General features: G+C 38.2%; 1 protein-coding gene across 1 annotated transcript; it reads left to right on the top strand.

Annotated features, from left to right (window-relative positions):
• The first annotated feature begins 3,652 nt into the window (after positions 1-3,652).
• GDF15 (growth differentiation factor 15) lies at positions 3,653-6,419 on the top strand. Its single transcript, XM_075190476.1, has 2 exons — positions 3,653-3,950; positions 5,617-6,419. Exons 1-2 carry the CDS (start codon positions 3,653-3,655, stop codon positions 6,417-6,419), a joined length of 1,101 nt encoding a protein of 366 aa, XP_075046577.1.
• Positions 6,420-20,231: the final 13,812 nt, after the last annotated feature.

Genomic DNA, 20,231 nt, shown 5'->3' with positions numbered 1-20,231 from the left:
GAAATATGATATTAAGTAAGTTTTCTGAGATATTTTGAAAAATTGCTTCGCAAGACCCCCTTCGGCAATGTGTGTGTACTGATGTTATTGGTTTATGAATGAGTTTGGTGTTTAGCACAATAGTAGTAAGTGGCGACTGTTTATTGATTCCTTGAAGAGTAGTCTGAAAGTAGTGTTACTCCATAATGGGAACGAACTCCTTGCAATGCCTCTGGCCTATGCAGTGGGCAGCATGGTGATATAGTGGTTAGCACTTCTGCCTTACAGCACTGGGGTCATGAGTTCAATTCCCGACCATGGCCTTATCTGTGAGGAGTTTGTATGTTCTCCCCGTGTTTACGTGGGTTTCCTCCGGGTGCTCCGGTTTCCTCCCACACTCCAAAAACATACTGGAAGGTTAATTGGCTACCAACAAAATCTGTTTGTTTGTGTGTCAGTCTGTGTCTGTCTGTGTGTGTATTTGTGTTAGGGAATTTAGGCTGTAAGCCCCAATGGGGCAGGGACTGATGTGAGTGAGTTCTCTGTACAGCGCTGTGGAATTGGTGGCGCTATATAAATAAATGGTGATGATGATGACATGAAAGAAACCTATGAAAGTATGTCTGTGTTGTTGGAGGGACTAAAGCATGAGGATCATACGACTAATTTGGATTGTTATGAGTTTCTGAAGTTTAGTTTTTGTAGTTTTTAAACGTTTCTGTAGTTGTATTAGCATTTTATAAATGAATACACTGTGAATACTTCAATTCTAAAGAGATTATTTGAAATTTTCACTAAGCTTACTTTTTTCAGATATAGCTATTTGTTATTTGTGTGTATCTAAGATAATCTGATTTTTCCACTGACTTCAGCATCACTAAATTAGGCTAAAACACACATTCACATGCCAGATGCAGAGAATATTTTAAAATTTGTTGAGTAGTGTATTAGTAACAGTCTAAAGTTCAATTAATGTTAGAGTAGAAACAGTGACTCCTGCTGGTGAAATAATATAGTAACCAAACACTAAGAGGAGAAACATAATAAAGGAAAATAAATACAATAAAATCTACGATATCCTCTAATAGCTAATGGATCTCCCAATGGACAGTCATGTTCTATAATTATAGTAATTAAAGTTCTTAAATAATAAAGTTTATTTTCAAATAAATAAATATGTAAGTTGATCTATTTTACTAGGCCTGTGACAGAGGAACTGCCCAGTGAGTAAATAGAGCAGGGTGTTCTGAAAAGCAAATTACCAAGAGAGGGATGAAGGTGAAGAAAAAAAATGCTATGAGCAAAGCAGGGCTGTGGCTACGTTAACCACCAAGGGCTGGCTGGGCAGGGGGGACAGTTAGGCATCTGCCCCCCTAATCGGTCCCATAGTGGGCTACCTTGGACTGGGTCACTGGGCTTCCTGCTAAAATTTGCCATCTAGACCCTGCACCAGGGCATACAGTAGGGTTGGTGGTTATTACTGATGTAGTGTGATAATTTTGCCTATCTTATATAATAATTATTAGAAAAATTATTCTTAAGAAAGGTAATATAACAAAATAACAATTAATTTAGCAGCCCTATATTTTTCACACATATAAAAAGTCCTGTCTCAGAGTCTAGTTAATCTACACAATGTCATAATCTAACAAGCAAAACATCTACATATAAATAATATTTCTATTATTCTACAAATATACATAAATATTAAGGTATTTACTTTTTAACAACATAAAACATTTTTTTTGCTTTGATGATTGATTCCCTTTAAATTCCTGGATGTGACAGACTAAATTTATGTTCAATGCATTAGTTAAGTAACCAGGCTCTTTTCAGTATGTAGCCACCTGCTTCAGCAGTTCAAAAGGTCTAGAATTGTACTCCCTTTGTTACATTCTGCATGGAGTTTCTTTCATGTTCCTAACTGCATGGCATAAATAATAATCAAAATGCTGTAATAAACAATAGTTTCTTAAACAGGGACTATCATGGACGTATATTTTGCAAGGTATCCCTTACAATTAGCCCTGTTGCTTTCAGATGTTTTATTCAAATGTTTTCCATAAACAGTTAAAATGCATAGCGGGTAAGTTTTCACCCAAATAACACACACTGTGACATACCCTTTTACCAAACCAAATAAAGACACGGACACCAAATTAAAGTTGGAATGAATGACGGTATTTATTAATATTTAAACTAATGGGACTGTAAGGCGGACGAGAGCAGGGAAGTCAGGAACGCAAAACCAATAAAGGTGGAAAGGTCAGACCATAGTACCACCAACCCAGGATCATACCTTATCTATTGGCCGGTGCTAAAATCAAGTCCAACGGCAAAACTACGCCCCCTATTAACTCCGCCAGTATAAACCATACAAAACTGGCCCAGTGGTCCTACTAACATACGGACCAACCATGGTATGACACCATAACCACAGAGGGGTAGTGACCTATGACAAGATCAACCGAGCACCATATGCACAGTTACCGACTGCACTGCTCTCCTACTCTAACCAATAAACAACTCCAACTGTTGCCCATAAATTTGTAGGGAGGGCGGGAGGAATCTGGAAGCAGGAAGAACTAAATCCTGTCTGCACTGACTTATAACTGTGTATAAGTCCCAACCCCTTACTGCTCCCATTGGTTGAAACTCCAGGAATCCACAGATAATAGGTTCTTTGGCAAGTCACTCACCCGCTTGATTTTAACTGCGTTTAGTCTAATGGACACACTTCTCAAACATTTGATTATACTTTTTTGTAGCTTGTATTTGTTATTGTTGCTGTTGCTGTGTTTGGAGAGCTTTTAGCCATTGTCTATAGAACATCAGAAACAATATTTTCAATAGCCTAATAGTTGCACTGTAACAAAATAATAAGTCTTAAATATGTACATATATTTTTTCTAATAAAAGACATTGATAATTTGTTAGTTATAGTTAGGTTTACACACAATATTCAAATTATATTTAAAAAATGTACAAAAATTAAATTTACTGAAAACATAATACAATAGCAAAAATATATAAACAGCTCTAGCGGGTATATTTACTAAACTGCAGGTTTGAAAAAGTGGATGTGTTGCCTACAGCAACCAATCAGATACTAGCTGTCATTTTGAAGAATGTGATAAATAAATGATAACTAGAATCTGATGGGTTGCCATAGGCAACATCTCCACCTTTTCAAACCCACAGTTTAGCAAATATATCCCCTAGTAGCTCTTGGTTTTGTCATTTATATTTATTTGCTGATAGGTGAATAAATGTGGCTAGAGACAGAATCAGTATTTTATTCTCAATCCTTAAAATAATAAATACTAATAGATAATCTCTTCCTATGTATACACATTATGCCAAAATATGTAACAAGCAAATTGACATTACATCCAATATGTGCGATAAATGAACAATTACATAATTCTGATATTTTCTGGGTCCCTGCACCTTTAAGGCATCAGAAAAGAAAATGAATACATCTATCAGTGACAAGTCTTGCTTTGGCATTTGCAATGTTTACTTCCACATAGCAGTGAGTGTGTGTGTCAGTGGAGGCGTGCAGTTCAGAAAGCTATAAAGGACAGCCACTGGGGAATTTCATTCATTCAGACAGCTCACAAGCTGTGTGCTGTACAAGCCCTGCGCTATAACACTGTGGTACAAGTGCACAATGCAGAGCTCTCCCTGGAAGGTCAGGTGTGTTGCTCTGTGCTTCTCTCTCTTATCCATTGCTAGGGTGCAGCTCAGGCCCCTGGGTGAGCAAGAGAAAATGATTCAGCTGGAAGCAGTAAAGAAGAGTATTTTGGACCGTCTGGGCTTACACAAACCTCCGGTTATTAGGGAGAAAATGGACAGAGATGAAATCCGCCAAATGCACTGGTTATATCAGGAGAAGTTAATGGAGCTCAGGCTAAATATTAGTAAGGAAGAGACTCCGGAAAGAAGACTGCATCTACTCACACCGAAATGTAAGTGAGAGACATTATAACTTTACATTTGAATAAATTAATAGATTGTTAGCTCTATTAAAACTATAACAGTCATCTTTTTATGTTTTTCTATATTTGACTTTAGAAAATGTTAATGCTTATAGTAAAAATATATATTTACTTAAATGTATTGTTTTTGCATGTAATCTTCAATGTGGCTAATGTGAATGATTTCTGTACAGCGCTGCATAATATGATTGATTGCTATATAAATGAATAATAATAGACAGACTATATGGCATTGCATAATGTCACATTTAAATGTGTCACATCTATATGTTTTAGTGTTCTTTATGCATATGTTATTGTTTGACAATTATACATACGTAAGTCAATAACTTCAGATGTTCAGGTATGGCAACTGGCAGGGCCGTAACTAGGGCTGTGCAATAGGGGCAACTGCCCAGGGCACAATGCTGAAGGGGAGTGCAGTTCATGTATATTTTAAGTTCATTTGGTTAAATTTGAGGGCTAGGGGGTAGAATTTTTGTTTCTCATCCCAGGCGCTATAAATTTCAGCTATGGCTCTGGAACTGGTTTTACTTTTGCAGTGCAATCATATTGTTGATTAGAGTACCATTCAAATCACTGAATATATTATTTTCTCTATGTCTGACTGGCTGAGATTAAACTTTTGGCATGGCAAATGATGAACACAGTAGGGAGGATTTATATTGTATTTCTTATAAAATCCATCACTGTTCTTTTTAAACTACCCTTGAGTATATTGGAAACCATAAACAACAAAGAAATATAAAAAAAGATGTGGCTGATGAACGTTAAAGTAGTTATGGAAATACTGTAAAAAAATTAACCTTACATGATATAGCAATCAGTGAGCAACGCTGCATTATAATTAAGCAACAACAGAAAAAATAAACAAGGATAATGCTAACTATTACCATGTGCTTGTACATAGACATGAGTAGGTGAATTACAGGCTAGATAGATATCTGAAGGTCACAGATTAATTTGCAGAGGTTGATATTGACAACAGTAACTTGTGAAATGAAGGTGAGCCTTTTAAACCACACCCACTTCCCTCTGCACCTATAGAACATTGGTTTACTTAAGTGTTGACTATCTTAATTTAATTACTTGGCATAGTGCAGAGAACATAATTTCAAGCCTACATTACATTAAAGATTATAATAGACATATATCAGGAATATCAAACCTTACCTTTTCATTGCTAGTGGTACAATTTCTATGCTACTCAGCATTACAATAAGTCATGAACTATAAGCATGAATCACATGACTTAAGAAAGCTGTCCTCACACAACATACATTACCTTTAGCTTCCTATTTTTTATTATTATTTTTTAATCATAACATTGGGATGTGAATATCTCAAAAATCTATAATTTGAGATGAAATGGATGAAAGAATGCACAAAAGACATAGAGAGAAAGAGAGAGAGAGAGAGAGAGAGAGAGAGAGATGGACTTTCATATACAGCATAAACAGATGTGTACATATTGCCACTTGAATAGAATGGGAGGTCTGCAAAATGTTGATAAATAAATTATTTGGTACGTAAACTGATTATTATTAAAGTGATTTGCATAACATTTATATACAATGTCCACCCAAAATGACTTTGATTCTGATTAAAAGCTGTACAAATTTGTTCTTTATTGCAGTAGAACGTAGCACAAAAAAATGTGAGATGCAAAGGAGCAACAGTCATCGTTACAACCTGGTTTTCTCTAGGACTCAGACATTCCATCATCAGTTGAATGTCATGCGAGCGGAGCTCAAACTTTGTAAAGATATATTGGCTGCCTTGAGACCTGCAGCAGCTAACTCAACATCTAAGGCTGTTGTGAACATTTATAAAGTGGTAGAATCAGGCAAAGCCAATGAAGTGCAAGAACATAAATTACTTGATTCTAAACCAGTAGACAAAGACACACTGGCATTAAATGTGGATACTGCTGTACAGCAGTGGGTTGCAAGTTCTGAGAAAAGTCTCCGGCTTGAGTTAGTCATTACATTGGATATCCCTTTTGTGATTGATGGCAGCAAAGAAATGGGAGTGGATGATGCCCTTGTATTAGAGGTGGAGACTCAGGAAAATACACACTTCAAAAGAAGAAAGGCCAGGTCACTTGCTGCAGATGAGGACTGCAAAAAGAGTGAGAAAAAGTGTTGTCGCAAGTCATTACTGGTGTCTTTCGAGCAGATTGGTTGGAGTGATTGGATTGTACATCCATCCACCTATGAAATGCGTTTTTGTGATGGGTCATGCCCACACAACTACAAGCCAGCCAGTATGCATGCTCAAATTAAATACAGAATGCATCACATTAACGGGGATACTCCAGCTCCTTGTTGTGTTCCTGGGAGCTATGACCCCATGGTGCTCATGCATTATAATGCTGAACGCAAGCTGGTTTTTACTGTCTTTGAGGACATGATTGTTAAAAAGTGCCATTGTGCCTAAACACTGATTGAGGATCCAAAGTTTCTTCAAGCTTGTGACATTCCAAAGCTATGGTTTAACCTGCGTCCAGACATGGCATCGTGAGGAGATGCTTCTGATATGAAACATCTCATGTTTACAAACTATTTTAAACAACATGCAGAAAATGACATCAGCAAAAACATGCTCTGCGTCATGCTATACCAGTACTTGCTCTTTTTGGTTTATGTTACCACTCATCAATTCTGTACAAGCCAGAAAAAGAAATATTAACTTTCACATGAATATACAACAGATGTCCAGACTTAATAATTGTGACATTATATAGCACAGTGACTTTACAGAGCAGTACAGGATTGTGAAATGTCATGATGTGTGGGAATTCTGCTTGCCATATATTGGTTAGCATCATCTCCATTTGGACAGAATTGCTGACTGAATTGATGTTTTATAGAAGAAACTGTGTTTGACCACAGTGCTAAACAGTATGATGATTGTCCAATGTATCTGCATGAATTGGCTTCAGAAGGTATCAGATTGTTATGTTCAGCACAGTTTTGTAAGGAACTTATACAGTTTCCAAGATGTCTCATATATATTGTTTACATTGAAAAATGAGGTAAAAGACATGATAATAATGACATATTACATAATTGATCAAAATCTGCTAATTTGAGAATCAAATTAGATTTCCCAGAAGTGATGTCATTAACAGACTTGTATTTTAGGCCTCTAGATCCATTTGGTTAGAGACCTCAGTCTGGATATAGATTTGTCCCTCTCTGCTTGCTAAGATGTTTTTTTCTGCTGTTCTGCTGACATAATTTGTATGCAGCACAGTCATGGAAAAGGGGAGTATAGCTATGTGTAATTTTTGTTTACACTGAATGATTTTATTGCACTATTACACATGTATACTGAAATGTAAAGAAAGGGCTTCATCAGCTTAAAACAGTTAAAGTAAAGCACTGATTTTAAGCAAAACATTTGGGAAGCTCACACATTTCCATGTATTTATGTCATAGCACACTTTGTATAAAATGACACATTTTGTTCATGTTTACTTTGTTAATTTGGTGAAGTAATGTGTATTTTTTCACTTATAACTTAACATTGAGACAATTGAGTATTCCTTTTAAAATTCAAAGCCTTTTCTAGATAAATGTTCCACAAAACCAAACACTGTGAATTGTGTGAGCAGACCCAAGCAGAACCCCCAGTTCCAGGTCACGATGCCAGTGAATCAATTGCTTGTTTTAAAAGCAAGGTAGTAATTGATATAATCCACAAGTTTGATATTTTTACTTTACTATTTGCTTTCTTTCTAGTAATACATAACTTTAAAAAAAAATCTTTCCTTCATGGGTGTAACCAAAACAAGTGCAATGACCGGAGACAATCAGACATATTGTAAAACACGCATAACTACCTTGTCAGTGGATCAGCAAGGGATATGTTAAGTATGGTATCCATACACATTAAAGACAGAGTGAGAGAAAGATAACTGCTATGCTTGTAAAAGAAAGTAATTATTTTTTAGCACGTTATTAACCAAAAATGCCATATATATTTCATGTCACCTAGTGCTTAGTCCTGAAGCATTGCTTTGTCACAAATTCTCGATGAACAAGCAAGGTTATGAGTTTCACACTATCTCTAAATGTCTAAAGTCATTGTACAATATTGAAAGATCATAAGCCTCTAGGTTCATAAACATTTTAAACTTAGCAAAGGCAACTTAACATGTGAGGATAAAACAAATATGTGTCATTCACTGCGTTCGTGCTATAATAGTCATTCAGTGAGCTAGGCACTGTATAACTGTATAGCCTGCACAGCTGTTCCTATACATATATTGTTCTTGCAGTGTTTAATGCATCTAGTGTCTTTGCTTTGCATGATTGGAACATATATTTATCTATCTAACTGCACTTCGTGTGACCGATCCTAGGACAGTTAGACTATTCTAGACTATTGCATATCACTGCTAGCCAAGATTATCAGTTATGTTTCTTTATTACTGACCTTCTGGGAAAACATGTTTTGAAATGTAACCCTTGCAACTGCTTTTGGGCTTTTGGAAATTCTTGTTGATGTGAGCTTAAAGGTGCTCCCTTAATCCTGCATTGAACATAATCAATGCAAGGGAGTTACACCCTTGCTACATAAAGTCACTGATTACAAAAAGGTTTACGTAATTTTAAAGAAAATCTCTTCATTTTGCATATAATACATCTATGTGTAGCAGGGCCATCATAAGTACTATCAATTCCCATTACTGCAGAATAAATCATATTAAAACCACTTAGCTCAGGTGGTTTCAAACTTTCAGTACTTTAAATATTGCTTAAATTATACACTATTAAATCTTTCCATAGGTATTAATAAATAAAGTTACAAAAAGGTAGTTATTTAAGAGTATAATATATTATTATTATTATTATTATTATTATTGTTATTAATATTATTATTATTATATTATTATTGTTATTGTTTTAAGCGCAACAACATATTTATGTCATTGTATTTATTGTTAATTTATTGTCTCTTTGAATTTCTTATAAATGTTGTTTGTATTTTTTTAAATGAAACATTTTTGAGTATATTTTTTCATATATTTAAGAAAAGAAAGAATGTGTCTGGGGTTATTATAATAATGACTATCTCAAATAAACTATTTTTAGAATGAAAACATGAGTTTCTTTTGTCCATCACCTGTGTACACTTAAAAGGCCCGGCTGCAATTTGTATGGTTCAGAGCAGGCCCATCCTTATATGATGGTATGTTCCTGAAGTCTGTACAAAAGTTTTATGTCATATATTCTGCTTCACAGCATGATGTTCATTTTGGAGTAACCCTTAGGTTTCCAACTTCAGCAACTGTACAATATTTATTTTTCTATTTATTTATTAAGGGGATAAATTCAATAAAAACAATAGAGAGTTCAGATAGATGTTGCTGTCAACACAGAAATGGAAGAGACATGTCTGAACTATATTACAAAGACTGTAGTTGAATGATTGCCAAAGTTGATCATCTATTCCCAAATTTTCTTAGCTGCCTCTTTTGTTTCAGAGAGAACATTAGAAAGTTTCTTAATCCCTTCTATCACAATAGAGAATAATAAACAGAATTTCCATCAGTGAGTTTTATTGATGCTTGTAATTATTCATATCGACTGGATACATTTATGTGTATGGTTCCCTATATAAGGTAGTTTGTCCACCACTAGCAAAATCATGGATTGCTTAAAAAAATAGGATTGGCAAAATAGCATTTTATCTAGATACCAAAAATGGCTAGACAAGTCCACTAAATATATAGGGTGGAACCTTGTACAGAGCAACCCCTGGGACATAATGGAGAAGAAGAGGTCAGAAGGAATGTTGACATTAAGAAACCAAGTAATTCTAGCGGTTCTAAAATCTATAAAATAAAAATAAAGAGAGATAAGGATATGGTGCAGCTGGGTACTTATTATCCAATCCGATTTATTTTACACACAATTAGGTGCGCTCACCTAATTATATTTTGTCTAGCACTCTCCATTACTGAGATAATGTACAACACATATGGCAAACTATGAAAAAACTGAACTGAGGGAATCTGATAAGCTACAATATGTTCTATATAATAAGTGTGAGAAGTTGATGGAGTTGGTGTAGGTTGCCATATGTTGTATGCCTACAGGCTGCAGTGAATCCATCTCTGAGTCAGACATTGCATATATTTTGAGTTTTACATACACTATATGGACAGAAGTATTTGGATGCTTGACCATTACACCAACAGGAACTGCAATGACATTGTATTCAAATACATATACTATATATGGAGCTGGTCCTCCTATTGCAGTGATAACAGCTTCCACTGTTCTTGGAAGGCTTTCCACAAATGTTGGAGTTTTTCTGTGGGAATTGGGGCAGCGGTGGCTAAGTGGTTAGCACTTCTGCCTTACAGCACTGGGGTCGTGAGTTCAATTCCCGACCATGGCCTTATCTGTGGGGAGTTTGTATGTTCTTCCCGTGTTTGCGTGGGTTTCCTCCAGGTACTCCGGTTTCCTCCCACACTCCAAAAACATACTGATAGATTAATTGGCTGCTAACAAATTGAGCCTAGTATGTGTGTGTCTGTCTGTGTATGTGAATTTAGACTGAAAGCCCCAATGGGCCAGGAACTGATGTGAGTGAGTTCTCTGTACAGTGCTGCGGAATTAGTGGCGCTATATAAATAAATGATGATGATGAATTTGTACCCATGATCCAGAAGGCCTGGCTCGCAATCTTGTTCCAGATCACCCCAAAGGTGCTGAACTGGTTGAGGTCAGGGCTCTGTGCAGGCCAATCAAGTTCTTCCACACTGATTGATCACAATATGAACTCATCAAACCATGTCTTTGTAGTCCTTGCTTTGTGCGCTGGGGCACAGTCACGTTGGAATAGAAATGGGCCTTCCCCATACTTCAGCCACAAAGTTGGAAGTATAGTATTGTCCAAAATGATTTGGTATGCTGAAGCATTAAGATTGCCCTTCACTGGAGATAAGGGGCCTAGCCTAAACCCTGAAAAGAGGCCCCATACCATTATCCCTCCTCCACCAAAATTCACAGTTGACATAATGCAGTCAGGCAGGTAACGTTCTCCCAGCATCTGCCAAACCCAGACTCACCCATCTGACTGCCAAACAGAGAAGCGTGATTTGTCACTCCACAGAACACGTTTCCACTGTTCCACAGTCCAGTGTTGGTGTGCTTTACACCACTCCATCCGACGCTTGGCATTGGTCTTGGTGATGTCAAGCTTGCATGCAGCTGCTCGGCCATGGAAACCCATTCTCGCCGCACAGTTTTTGTGCTTACATTAATGCCAGTGGAAGTTCAGAACTCTTCAACTATAGAATCAGCAGAGCGATGGCGACTTTTATACACCATGCACCTTAGCAGTCATTGACCCCGCAATGTGATTTTGCATGGTTTCCAGCTTTTTGTCTGAGTTGCTGATGTTCCTAAACGCTTCCACTTTCTAGCAATATCACTTACAGTTCACTGTGAAATATCCAGCAGGGATGAAATTTCACAAACCGCCTTATTGCAAGGTTGGCATCCTATTACAGTACCACAGTCAATGAGCTCTTCAGAATGACCCACTTTGTATCACAAATGTTTGCAAATGGAGACTGCATTGCTAGGTGCTTGATCTTATACACCTCTGGCAACGGGTTTGATTGAAACACCTCAATTCAAAAATTAACAGGTGTGGCCAAATACTTGTGTCCATATAGTGTATTTAAAATAATTGAGTTATCCCCCTCCACTGGAACATGCTCTCTCCCTCCATCAGAACCTCCCCTAATCTGTCCAGTTTCAAACGGGCCCTAAAAACCCACCTTTTTCTTAAAGCCTTTCAGTCTCCCACTCCCACTTCCTACCTTATCTTCTGCCTCCGTCCCCCTACTCTCCCTCTCTCCCCTGCGTCTCTCTGTCTGTCCACCCCTCCCCTTAGATTGTACGCTCCTCTGAGCAGGGCCATCTCTCCTCCTGTTTCCACCACTTCTAACTCTGCTCTCCAGCTACTTAGCCCTCCTCCTCGAAGGTCCTCCTTCCCCGTCCCCTCTCGCTCCCTCCTCCACCCTCTGGGGGTCTCCCAGTCTTCCGCGCCCTCCTTCTTGGGCCCCTTGTTTGCGGATCCTCCCTCGCCCCTTCCCCGCCCTCTCTAGCTGTGCATTGAGCTTACTGAGTTACTGTGCTTACTGTTTACTGTACTGTGCTGTCTCCCATTGTATTGTAATTTGTTTGTCCCTGTACGGCGCTACGGACATTTTGAGGCGGTTATAAATAAAAATTAATAATAATAATAATAATAAAATCCCAACAGTTTTTTTTTTTGCCTGAAAGGGTTATGTTTATATATTTGGAGATTTTACCTCACAAAACAAGGGCATGGCCAATTGAAGCAACTTTGTTGCATGCGGAAATGTTGGGAGGTTTGTGACTGTCCTTATGGGATTTAGCAATCCTCTGCATGCATCTACCGTCAATGAACTATGACTGTAAGTGAATGTGCCTTTGGTCATCAACCTCAGAAAACATCACAAGGTTTAACTCATTAAACAACTTACCAATGTTTGTCTAACTTTGTTGCTCTCACACAGTTGCATATCTAGCCCATAACTGCTGGCAATATTCCAACTTAGTCTTGTTATATCATGGGTTCAAGAGGAATGTATATTATCTTTCTGAACGTGTGTCTAAATTTATTATATGCAGGCTCATAAAGAAGAAAACGCTCTAGGAAGGAAGTTAGAAATTAGAAGGAAAAACCCCAACAGAAAGAATGAATAGACTTTTATTTCCATGTGATGAAATTGTAATTGCCATGTAATTTGCAGATTTTTTATTTTTTTATTTTTCACCAGTGTAAGCAGTAACTTGGGAAAAGGGAATTGCACAATTCAAACTGTTTTGCTCAGAGTATCGATATATTGATGCCATTGCATGTTAGTAGTTTTTAGGATGAACAAAGGAAGAAAGATAAATAACATTTTTATTGAGGGGTAAATACAATTAATTAAATTGGTAAATGTAATATGAACTATATGAAAGTTTTTTGCTGAATGCCAACCTGGGTCAATACAGCCAGGATACATCTGAGGACGAAGAAGAAACATTGTAAAATATGTGACACAGGGGACCACTGAACACATACAAAAACACAGTATAAAGTATTAAGTCTTTATAAAAAGTTTTGCTACACCATAATGATACCGCAATTCTACAATTATACAAGACACTTCTGAAAACCTCTACACACATAAAGTCTCCTATTACCATCTCACGCTTACACTTCAATACACTGAGGAGAGCTGCATTCTCCTGATGGGAACACTACATGCCCAGGAGAAAGAGCAAGGGGTAAGTGTATCAAGCTGAGATGATTTCCGGCGGGTTTGAAAAGTGGAGATGTTGCCTATTGCAACCAATCAGATTTTAGCTATCATTTTGCAGAATGTACTAAATATATGATAGCTAGAATCTGATTGGCATTTAAACTCACCGGAAATCTCTCAGCTTGATATATTTACCCCCAGATCTCAAAACTACCATTCTTGCTCTCTGTTCCAGTAAGCCTCTCTCTGTTATAGGTTACTCCCCATCCTGTTCCATTCATCATCATCATCATCATCATTTATTTATATAGCGCCACTAATTCCGCAGCGCTGTACAGAGAACTCATTCACATCAGTCCCTGCCCCATTGGAGCTTACAGTCTAAATTCCCTAATATAGACACACTCGCACAAAGACAGACAGAGAGAGAGACACTAGGATCAATTTTTGATTGCAGCCAATTAACCTACCAGTATGTTTTTGGAGTGTGGGAGGAAACCGGAGCACCCGGAGGAAACCCACGCAAACACAGGGAGAACATACAAACTCCACACAGATAAGGCCATGGTTGGGAATCGAACTCATGACCCCAGTGCTGTGAGGCAGACGTGCTAACCACTAGGCCACTGTGCTGCCCTTCCATTGCTTCCTTTCTAAACAAAGAAAACCAGTAATAGTGGAAGGAACAAAAAGTCTTAATAACAGAAAAACAAATATCTTAAAGGGTATTTGCACATAAAAAAAATCACGTTATTATGTTCTGCCCATAGACATCGCATACTTAATTATACTCACCCAGTTGGCCCTACCATTCATTCAAATAGGTGTCTTTCAGTATCCCAATACCCTGCATTGTAGGGTGCACTTCAAGCATCTTGACCCTCAAGACACAGCTTTGAAAATTGTTCAAGGATTGTATAGAGGAGTGTATCGACAAATTATTGTTAAAGTTGAAGCTTGTTGCACCTTGCTTCAGGACAACAAAGCAGATATGGGGATACCAAAAGACCCTGGTGTTTCAACAAACAGTGAGGGCAGCCAAGATGAGTACTATTATTTTAGTATGTACTGCTCACAAACAGTATAGTTATGTTTTAATATTAGACTGGAGAAACCCTCTTATTCGAATTGGGCTTATCATAACCTTGCACAATTAAAAATAGTACAATGAGGTGTACTCAAACATTACAAAATTACTGAAAAACAGGAAAGCATATTAATAAGAAAAATCAGTTCAATCTTGGGAAGGCTGTGTAAAGAGCAATCCGTGTGCCAAGTGTCTTTTTCCTGCATTGGTGAATTGCGAATAGTGCTAAAATATCATAAGGTGCTAAAAATAGAATTAACAAACATATAGATTAGCATAGGAATGTCAGGAATAGCCATGAGATTAACATTATGGGCAATAGAAAAATAGACACTGAGAACGTCATAGTGAAAACTACAAGTTAATTATTTGCAAACAATGTAAGTGCTGAGGATACTTTTCAAAGATATATCTCCTTAACCTGTTGTTGGTGCAAGATACTAAAAAAAAAGATGGACTCAGCAATGCTCTCTCCTTTTTCAGTAAACTTAAATATCTACATTAATCTGTGTACTACACAGTCATCAGTGTATATTGCACAGTATTGCCTGGCCCCTCTATAGTTGTCTTGTTTTGAGGACCCTCTGGAAGTATGAGGGATTATAAAGATGACCGTTCAGGTTAGACTTTGGATTTAACCTTAGCTACAGATTTTTATTATAACCTTAAGCATAAAGTGCTGAAGGACATAACACAAATTAGCTTCTATTTCTGCACCCAGACCCAATACAACCAAGTATGAAGAGAAGATGGCTTATCACATCTCGGCAGCTCAAATTAAAAGAGACAGTGCTATACCTCATAGCACAATATTGTGTGTATCCTCTGTATCACTGCGTACACATACACAGTATTCAAGAATTTAAAGAAACAAACAAAATCATCATCATCATCATCATTTACTTATATAGTGCCACTAATTCCACAGTGCTGTACAGAGAGCTCACTCACATCAGTCCCTGTCCCAATAGAGCTTACAGTCTATGGTTCCCCAACACACACACAGACTAGGGTCAATTTTGATAGCAGCCAATTAACCTACTAATATGTTTTTGAACTGTGGGAGGAAACCAGAACATACAGAAGAAACTCACGCAAACATGGGGAGAACATATAAACTCCACACAGATACGGCCATGGTCGGGAATCGAACACATGACCCCAGTCCTGTGAGGCAGAAGTGCTAATCACTAACCCACCGTGGTACCCCAAGATGTCTTCACTCACTTGTTAAAAGTAATGTTTCATGGCACTGATATTAATTTGCTGTAATATGTACACATTGGTACCCAGTGATAAATACACACAAACACATGGTGATGCATATACAGTGTTATACACTATTGTATACTGTCACGAACAGCACCAATTTGTAACGAACAGCACTCACCTGAGTCTGCGTGATGCATATGTTACACAGGGTTAACCAAAACACAACCACCTGGTCTGTCTAAAATGATTAAATCCTTCCCTATCTATGCCACCCACTAGCTTTACGATACTAATTATACCACTACCAACCTTTTCTGACAAGAGCTGACACTCAACATTATCTATTCCCTGCTTACTTCTACCCTTTGTTACGGGTGTTTTGAAGGTCAGCGTGGGAACGTAAGCCATCAATTAAACAATCTAACTTCCTGGATGAGATCTACAGATAATGAATACACCTGTTGACTAGTCCTCTATTTAAGGACGTCTCACAAACCCCTTAGCAGCTTTGAGAAAGTGCTCTGTAGGGGCACGAAATGCGCCAGCGGGGTTCTGTGTGTTCTATATCCGGATCTGCATGTGCCTTTCACTGAATTATTTACGTGTGTCATATCTAATTGGCAAAATATCTCTCATCATCTACCAAGTGCTTTTGGGGATTTAATTACTATCTGCCAGTCCATATAGAAGGCTTTCATTATAATCGGCTCCAAGTAAACCGCCCGATTGTGCCGAGTGAGTTCCAGCCGAAAATAAGACGGCATTATGCATGGGATCTAGGTCGCAAGTGGAGCTGGCACTTTGGAGGCTGGTTAAAACTGGAGACAGCAACATTGTCCGCAAATCGAATTACTAGGTCCTTTGGTGGACCACTACAAAATCAGGTGACTGAGTGTTTTTTTCTTGCCATACACACTGTTTGTATATGGAGGAGGCCGTACCAACGGGCTAATACTCATAGCAGTTGCTGTGACGACCACATTATTGATTAGTGCACATGGTTACTTTTGATGTTCCGGATCTATAACCAAGGATCCATTTGTCTCTGGACAATCTTTTATGTGTACATCATTGTTTTTTGCAGCCGCGGTTGTTATCTGTTTGTTTTGTTTTTAATCTATTGTGGGTTTTATATATATTTTTATCATATAGGTCATTTGTATTATTAGTGATTGTCAATTAAGCTCACCTTGAATACAGACCACTGTCAATTTCATTAAATGCAGTGCTATATTTTGTATACTGTGGATTGTCTTACCTCACTTGTTAGGAGAACCTCCGAGTAATTTGTTTTTCATCTATACCATCTGACTCCAAGCAGCGCGACCCCCATCTGTTGTTTTTGTGTTTTCTAATACCTTAGGTGGGAGTGAGCTACCCATTGAGTGTCTGCAGCAGCGAAGGAGTCCACCCACTAGTAGGTTCTTCCATTTTCCTATTTCTCTCTCACATATTAGATATTATCCCTAGCTACCTCCAGTGTGCGCCCTTAATCCCTATTGGGATAACTTTTTTGTACTCTTATTTAGGAAGCCTTCGGTTCTTCCTAGCATTAATCTAACACAATTTACTTTAATCAGAGTTCACATAAAACCTCAAAGTTCTCCTTGTTTCAATTATGTAGCGTCTTGACCAAACTGTCACGTGAATTCTTAAGAACACAGAGACTTGAACTTATTAAGTGTAATTTAATATGGAAAATACATCCACAATGCTTAAGATAAAAAGATAATAAAAGGCATACAGATATAATGCAATTGTTTCTTATAAAATAAGGATAAAACACAGAATTGATACCTCACTTAGAATCAAGTTTCTGGTGCTGGGAGAAGCAGATAAATGGGACCTCTTCAATCAAATGACTCCCTCAGAGAGAACCACGAGTTACATTTTCACTACAGTTTTAAAACCAAGCTAAAGGGCCCACAACCCCCCTTTCTGTGAGGTCAGAACCAACAGGACTGTAGAATGCAAATTAGGGTTTTATGACTGTGCTGTAGAGACAGGTTTTTGTCACTCTACCCTAACTTCTCACCCATATGACTTACAAACCTGATTTTACCTCCACACAACCGGTCATATGTTTCCCTTCATCTGCATACCCCACATGCATCTGGTATGTATGATATTGGAGAAAATGATATGATATTTTCCTGTGACCCTATTCAGCTTGAATCTGTCATTACCATACAACCCAGTCTCTGCAGTCGGCATGTCTGGGGCCTCCCAAACATGTGTTAGATTTCATTGTCTTGCAAGAGATATCCTCAAAGGCTTTCACATTTGCGTCCTGCCATAAATGGTATAAGGTGCTACCCTTATCTACCAGCCCCCTCTGGGTAGTTTAACATCCACAAAACCCATTGATCTAACAGCTTCTAAGAGAACCATGTCACACTATTTCTAGGAAGTAATTCACAAACATATATTTGCAGATTTATGGATAAAAATTAGCTTGCACATGACATATACATTCAAAGAAACAAACACACAGCACAGATTTACAGAAAAATACATGGTAGCAGCCCAATGTACAATTAAATGAATTTATTCCTTAACATCTGTCAGAAGTGCCTTTTGTTCTAACAATTAAGTAGAAGATAGATGAAACAGTGCTCAGTTAGACAAGTTAAGAGTACTGACAGTATATATAGTTTAAGATGAGAAGCCACTATTAATCATACTTGCCAACCTTATGTTGGCCGGGTCCAGAAGAGATCCTGGAGGGCAGGAGGGGTGTATGGGTGGAGGGGGCGGGGCTTCACAATTTGCATCATTTTGGCCCCGCCCCGGTGACTTAATGACTGTAAAACGACCTCAAACAAGAATTACATCACTGGAGGTGGGGCCAAAATGACGTGAATTGTGAAGCCTCGCCCCCCACGCCCGTACATTCCGGCTCTAATTTTAGTGAAGTGGGCAGATGGGTCAGATGCAGGAGAATCCCCAGCTCTCCCGGGAGTCCGTGAGACCGACCTGAATTTCGGGAGTCTCCCGGACATTCCAGGAGAGTTGGCAAGTATGCTTAATATATGAGATTGTTATAGGCGAGTTGAAGAGATTATTTAGCAGATTATTATAGATTAATGTAATATAAATATTTAATTAAATTAACTTCTTTTGACTACTGATGTACATTATTATTTTACAAATGAGTATAATCCAATCCCTTTTAATTTCTGTTTAGAATTAAACTATAGATCTTATTCATGTTTGGACATCCTTTCATTAGCATAGCGTATCTTGCTTGACTCCACTCTCTCCAGAAACGAACATGAGGCCATTGAGCACAATTGTAGGTCATTTATATACGTGTCAGGCGCCGTCCCGCACTCCTACCTGGTGCCGGGACGGAAGCCTTCTCTGCAGCTCAGCAACGGGACGTCACTTCCGCTCTTCAGACCGGATGTTCGGGCGCATGCGCCCGTACATCGCGTCTCCGTTGCTAGGGCCGCTTCCTGTCAGCGGTCAGACCAGCTGACCGCCGACCTCCACTCCCACCAATGATAGGCGGCAGCCACTATTTCAGCCAGACTCTGGAACCACTAGGGTGCCAGAGTATCTAGTCTTCTAGCCTGTCTCTTGGCTCCCTTATTATATACATAGTATATATTCATTCAGCCTGCATCTCTGGATTCTGACCCCTGCCTGCCTGACCACTCTCTTGGATTCTCCCTGGTTCCTGTTTTAATCTCCTGGCTCTGATCCCTGGCTCCCTGACTACTCTCCTGCCTGACTCCTCTGTACCTCGTTGCCTGTATGGTTTTGACCCCGGATTGTCGACTAAAAACTCCTTGCGGGGTTCCCTAGTGAAGACCTGGGGTGTGGTTAGACTCTGCGCCTCCTTGCTTAGCAGCACAGATACCAGCAGGTAAGGCCTTCCAACTACCTTGTTCGTGACAATCCGCAATCAAGTGACACTTACGACTCCCTACGATTTGAGAGGCAAAATGGTGGAGAGAAGGGATGGACTAACATAGGCCATGTACAGTAAGGGTGTTAGCATGTAGATGCAGCCAATTCAAGTCCTGTGTTTGTTGTACATACGCTTGTCTTCAGCTGTTTCTTTTATACTCACTATAAGACACGTGTAAATGGCAGCTTATAGTGATGACTGCCATGGCATAGTCTTTGAATTAAAAATTTAATTTATGCATGCCATTAGCTATCACAGGTCAACCATATGTAGCTAAGATGTGCTATCTAAATGCATTATATGTACACAACAGTACACATGGAACATGGAAATCATTTAAATATATATTTGAAAATAATTTTAAAAAAAAATAAAAAAAATTATACTGTTAACAGTTTTTATTTTAATTTATGATCAAAGAAAAGTTTTATGCATTCTGATTTTAATTTTTATTGTACTTACAAGTGAATATGCTGAAGTCTATTATGTGTGTCTATAAATGGTAACACAGAGTATTTCCACCCAGATTCAAATAAAAACGTATGTTGAGATATGCTCAATGAAAATACGAGCGGAACTATCCTCGAGTTGCATGCTCTTTTTTAACATGGAACTTACATCTAAGTTGTTTTCGGACATAAATCAGACCCTATGTGTTCAGATTCAAATTGATTTAAATGTCAGGAGCGCTATTTTCACATTTAGCAATTAAGCCAGCTAGATTATAACTGC

The sequence above is a fragment of the Mixophyes fleayi genome, chromosome 1, assembly GCF_038048845.1.
Source record: "Mixophyes fleayi isolate aMixFle1 chromosome 1, aMixFle1.hap1, whole genome shotgun sequence".
Classification (NCBI taxonomy): Eukaryota; Metazoa; Chordata; class Amphibia; order Anura; family Limnodynastidae; genus Mixophyes; species Mixophyes fleayi.
This window is presented reverse-complemented; position numbering and strand designations above follow the sequence as displayed.